Source organism: Vitis riparia, chromosome 7, assembly GCF_004353265.1.
Source record: "Vitis riparia cultivar Riparia Gloire de Montpellier isolate 1030 chromosome 7, EGFV_Vit.rip_1.0, whole genome shotgun sequence".
In the NCBI taxonomy this organism is placed as follows: domain Eukaryota; kingdom Viridiplantae; phylum Streptophyta; class Magnoliopsida; order Vitales; family Vitaceae; genus Vitis; species Vitis riparia.
This window is the reverse complement of record NC_048437.1, coordinates 11830955-11836954: the sequence shown is the minus strand read 5'-3', so window position 1 is coordinate 11836954 and position 6000 is coordinate 11830955. Positions and strand designations below refer to the sequence as shown.

Sequence of the window (6000 nt, the reverse complement as noted above, 5' to 3'; positions counted from 1 at the left end):
GCCCTTACACCCTTTGTTTACTGCTTACCAACGTGTTCCAGTGTGATCTTGCAAGAACTGCGAGTCTTCCATGCGATAATCTCCCTCAAATGCAACAGTAAAGAAACTAAGTTCTCCATGGAATCACACCTTCGCTATGAACCGCATCAAACCCCACCACATCTGCACCCTAAGAATTCATCTACCCACCATCTTCTCCCCCAAATTCACCCACTCCCAAATCCATTCTCTATCCCAAACCCATCTCTCCCTTCATCATACTAAACAATCCCACGCCTTTGCTCTCCTCCACGCCCAACTCCCCCACAACATCCCCCTCTGTGCCTCCCTCATCCTCGGCTACGCCTCCCATGGGGACCCCGTATCCTCTCGCCTCCTCTTCCAACAAACTATGCATCACCGCACCACTGCATTCCTCTGGAACACACTCATCCGGGGTTATTCCATTGCTGGGGTCGGTGGTGGGTTGGAGGTTTATAATCAAATGGTTAGAATTGGTGTCAGGCCGGATGATCACACCTTCCCTTTTGTCCTCAAGGCGTGTGCTGATGCTTTTGAGGTTCGGAAGGGTCGGGAGGTTCATGGGTCTGTGGTGAAGTTGGGTTTTGAGTCTGATGTTTTTGTGGGGAATACCCTTTTGTCGTTTTATGGGAATTGTGGGGGTTTGAGAGATGCGGGGAGGGTGTTTGATGAAATGCCTGAAAAGGATCTCGTGTCGTGGAATACGATGATTGGGGTGTTTTCAGTTAATGGGTGTTGGGCAGAGGTGCTTGATTTGTTTGGGGAGATGAGGTTGAGGTCTGGATTGAGGCCAAATGTGGTTAGCGTCGTGAGTGTTTTGCCGGTCTGTGCTGGAGTTGAAGATGAGGTGACCGCAAGTGAGATTCATGGTTATGTTGTGAAAGTTGGTTTGGAGTTCCAAGTGATTGTTGGCAATGCGTTGCTTGATGTGTATGGAAAATGTGGGAATGTGGCCGCTTTGAAGCAAGTTTTTGGAGAAATGGTCGAGAAGAACTTGGTTTCTTGGAATGCAATTATTACTAGTTTTGGTTATAAAGGGCATTATAGAGATGCATTAGATATGTTTAGATTGATGATTGATGAAGGATTGAAACCCAACTCTATCACCATTTCTAGTTTCTTACCCGTGTTGGTTGAATTAGAATTCTTTAAAGCAGGAAGAGAAGTTCATGGGTCTAGCATAAGAATGGGCTTGGAATCTGATATATTCATTGCCAACTCACTGATTGATATGTATGCAAAGTCTGGTCATTCAACTGAAGCATCAAATGTGTTTTATCAGTTGGATGCAAAGAATGTTGTTTCTTGGAATGCCATGATCGCTAATTTTGCTCAAAACAGGTTTGAGTTAGTGGCTGTAGGACTTGTAAGACAAATGCCAGACTATGGTGAACTTCCCAACTCGGTCACCTTTACAAATGTTCTTCCAGCTTGTGCACGAATGGGTTTAGTTCGTCCAGGAAAGGAAATCCATGCAAGATCAATTCACATGGGATGTGCATTTGATTTATTTGTCTCCAATGCTTTGACAGACATGTATGCAAAATCTGGACACCTAAAGCTTGCTCGAAATGTGTTCGATACCTCCCTTAGAGATGAAGTATCTTACAATATACTAATAGTAGGCTATTCTCAAACTAGTGATTGCTCAGAATCTCTTAGTCTATTCTCAGAAATGCAGCTCATGGGTCTGAAGCAGGACAATGTTTCTTTTATGGGAGCTCTCTCGGCTTGTGCAAATTTAACAGCTATCAAGCAAGGGAAGGAGATCCATGGATTTTTATTGAAAAAGCTATTTCACATACATCTCTTTGTTGCTAACTCACTTTTGGATTTTTATACCAAATGTGGAAGGATCGTCCTTGCTAGGAATATCTTTAACAGGATGACTAACAAGGATGTAGCCTCATGGAATACTATGATTCTGGGTTATGGAATGCTAGGTGAGCTGGATACTGCAATCGATCTATTTGAGAACATGAGGAAAGATGATGTCGAATATGATTCAGTTTCTTTTATTGCTGTTCTGTCAGCTTGTAGCCATGGTGGGCTACTTGAAAAAGGGAGGAAATATTTTGATGAGTTGAAAGCTCGGGGAATCGAGCCAACACAAATGCACTATGCTTGTATGGTTGATCTTCTAGGCCGAGCTGGCCTTATGGAAGAGGCAGCAGAGCTTATTAAAGGTTTACCAATTGTACCAGATGCCAATATTTGGGGTGCTTTGCTAGGAGCATGCCGAATCTATGGAAATTTAGAGTTGGCCGCTTGGGCAGCTGAGCATCTATTTGAACTAAAGCCTGAACACAGTGGATACTATACACTTCTTTCAAACATGTATGCAGAAACCGGGAGGTGGGATGAGGCAAATAGGATAAGGGAACTCATGAAATCAAGGGGCGTGAAGAAGAGTCCCGGGTGCAGTTGGGTTCAGATCGGTGAACAGGCACATGCTTTTGTAGTTGGAGAGAAAATAGAAGGATTGGATTTGGGTTTATGATGGCAGAATCTGGTTGAAATTGGTTAATCCCAAAGATGAAAATATCGATAATCACAAATATATCGATACGTAGATTTTACGAATATATATGATATCTCGAGGATATATCGGTGGATATTTTAACACATAATATCGATGGATCGAAAATTGATCAAAACTCATGAAAATATAAGAAAAAACTTTTAAAAATAAAATTAGAAGTATAATAGATATTTTAAAGTTGTTTTGTTGAAGAAATTGATATATGTATGATATGATTTACGATATTAAATTTAATTATATCACGTCGATCGATAAAAAAAATGTGAATTTTGTTAAGTGTACATTCATTATAAAGCTAAATTATTGCAAATGTATTAATTATGTAATTCAGATGTATTATTATGCTAAGTTAATTTACTTACATCTATTGAAAATATACTAATTAATTGTAAAAATGTACTAATTTAAATTCAATGTTATTCTAATTTAAAAATGTAATAAGTTAATTTATTCTCGATAGGCTATTATTATACTTGAATATCAAAATAAAATTAAATCATTAATTTAAAACTAAATTATTACAAATATACTAATTATGTGATTCAAATATATTTATGAATTTTATTTAAAAATATCGGTACATTTTGACACAAAATATTTTTATTTAAAAGTATCGATGGATATTTTGACACAAATTATATATTAATAATCTTCTAATAATTTTATTTTAATTAATTTATAAAATATATTATAATACATAAAAATATACGTTTAATAATTATACATATAAACAATTTTAAGCATATATATACCATAAAATAAGTTTGCTTTTAGCTCATACTAAAGTTCAAAATTTACATATATTAAGTTATTGGGTTTCATCCATTTTTGGAAATCCTAGCATTTTCATTCTTGAAATGCGTATGGATGTTCCCAAGTTTCTTATCAACTCAAAGCCTCACTTGCTCTTTGTTATGGAAATTCCAAATGTTGTTGAAGAAGACAAATAGGCTTCTCATGTCGGATAACACCATGGTAGCTTAGATCTAGAGCAATGATGTTTCTTCAACTAGCAATCCTCGATTTTTTTCCCTTGATCCTATCAACCTGAGAGAAAGGAGAAATAGCAATAAGAAACCAATACAAAACAATAGGAAGCTAATACAAAATTGAGACATCAATAACCAAAAAAAAAAAAAAAATCAAAAGAAAAGGGAAATAACATAGAAAAAAAAGAAATTAAAAACCCTAACTTTTTCGTTCTTGAAACGTGTACAGATGTTTTCAAGTTCCTTATCAACCTGAAGCCTTGCCTGCTCTATGTTTTGGCAATTCCGAATGTTGTTGATGAAGATGGATAGGCCTCTCATGTTGGATAACGCCATGGTAGCTTAGTTAAGAGTAATGACGCTTCTTTGATTAGCAATCCTCGATCTTCTCTCCAAATCCTATCAACTTGAGAGAAAGGAGAAATAACAATGAGAAACCAATACAAAACAATAGGAAACCAATACAAAATTGTAACACCAATAACAAAAAAAAAAAACAACAACAAGAGAAATGAGAAATAACATAGAAAAAGAGAAATTGAAAACCTTAACCTTTTCATTCTTGAAATGCATATGGATGTTTCCAAGTTTCTTATCAACCTGAAGTGTAATGCCCCAAACCCAATTTAGGGGTAAAATCGCAATTTAGAAATTATTAATTAATTAAAGTAATTTAATAAGGGTAAAAAGGTCTTTTCGTATTTAAAACCCCTATATATAAATTATATCTTTTCTATATTCTCTATTCAAAAAACTCTTTTACACAGAGATCAGAAATATCAGAGAGCATAGGGTTGAAGGTTTGAAGGTTTAGGGTTTGAAGATCAATTTTTCAGGTAAGATTTTTAATTTTTAAATTAATATTTTATATTCGTTAATTAGTTTTAAACACTTTAGATATTCTTTGGAATATCTCAATTTTGATTAGAGTTCGTTTAATTAATTTCTACGTCAAAAAGATTAAAAATTTATGAACATAGTTTGATTTATTAATGGAGATCAATAAATTTTGATTACTCAAATGAATAGATCTAGAAAAAAAATTATATAGTTTTAGATGTGAAAATTATATAAAATTGTGAGTATGGAGGATAAAAGTTTTGACTTTAGAGAGGAAAAAAAATGATGAAAGAAGAGTAGGAAGGATTTGACATGTTGAAAAAAAATAAAAAAATTGCGTGGGGTATTTGTTAAGTTTTGGTAGGAGATTTAAATAATAGTAATAATAGTTTAATGCAAATAAATATTTTTAAAAGATTTATTTTAGATAAGTTAGAAAAAAGGAAATAAATTATTGTTTAGGAAGTTGAAAATAATATTGGATGGTAATAATATTAATATGAGAAATTAATTAGGACCCCTAATACTAAATAAAATATTTTTAGGATTTTCAAATTTATATGTTTGGATAAATAATCAATAATCAATATTGTGTATGATATTATGTTAGGTGAAGAGGAAATTCTTCAGAGTTAAATACTTCAATATTTTGAGTGCTTTTTCAAGGTAAGGGAAATTAATGCAAATTTTTATAGAAGAAAATAATTTATTTTTTATATTGTATTTTGAAAAGTGTAAAAATATTATTTTTATCTTTTTGCATGGATCAAATATGTGTTTTGTATGGAAATCATATTTGAGAATCTTCTTTGTTTATTTATGAAAAGTGAAAAATTTTGGAGATATGATATTTTGTTTTGCAAGTTTGACTTAATGAAATAAAGTGTTTGACTTTGATTCTTATGACCCTAGTCAACGGATTATAATTGTTGACATTTCTATGGCCCTAATCAACGGATTATAATAGTTGATATTATATGGCCTTAGTTAACGGGTTATAATAGTTGATCTTATGGCCCTAGTCAACGGGTTATAGTAGTTGGTATTATATGACCCTAGTCAACGGGTTATAATAGTTGACCTTATAGCCCTAGTTAACGGGTTATAAACGTTGACATTTGGATTTGTTCACCTTAAATGGAACAAATTTGAAACTAACTACTCATTTGTGAAGTCCCACCTAATTGGGTAACATCAAACTAGAGTAAAGATATTTTGAATGTATTTGATTTGGTTTAGATGAGAAATTGTTTTGAAATGGATATGAGAAAGTTTGTTGAAAAGTTTGAATATATTAGTATTTCGAATTTAAAAGTTTTTTTTGAAAATAAGTATATGTTATATTTCCTATTTGCAAACATGATTGAAAATGTTTGATCCATGAAACTGCATTGATGTTCCTTATTGAGCTTTAAGCTCATGCCCCCTTCATTGATAATTTTTCAGGTACTCTCAGTTCGGGCGAGGAGTGATGGCTAGATTGGGGAAATTTTTCTTTGTTAGGATTTTGGACATTGTTTAGATGTTAAAATTTATTTTTCGTTTAGATTATTTGAATTTGGAGTTATTTGGATAATAACACTTTAGTTGATGTGTTAGTTTTTTTTT

The 6000-nt window shown here is 33.3% G+C and overlaps 1 protein-coding gene across 1 annotated transcript; it reads left to right on the top strand.

Annotated features, from left to right (window-relative positions):
• LOC117917776 (pentatricopeptide repeat-containing protein At1g18485-like) lies at positions 1–2673 on the top strand. The gene has a single exon (XM_034834166.1). The coding sequence runs from the start codon at positions 137–139 to the stop codon at positions 2519–2521; it is 2385 nt and encodes a 794-aa protein (XP_034690057.1). The 5' UTR covers positions 1–136; the 3' UTR covers positions 2522–2673.
• The last annotated feature ends 3327 nt before the right edge of the window (positions 2674–6000 follow it).

Bases quoted from the DNA above. Each gene is read 5' to 3' on its own strand.
- LOC117917776 (XM_034834166.1), top strand. From the start codon at position 137: ATGAACCGCATCAAACCCCACCACATCTGCACCCTAAGAATTCATCTA.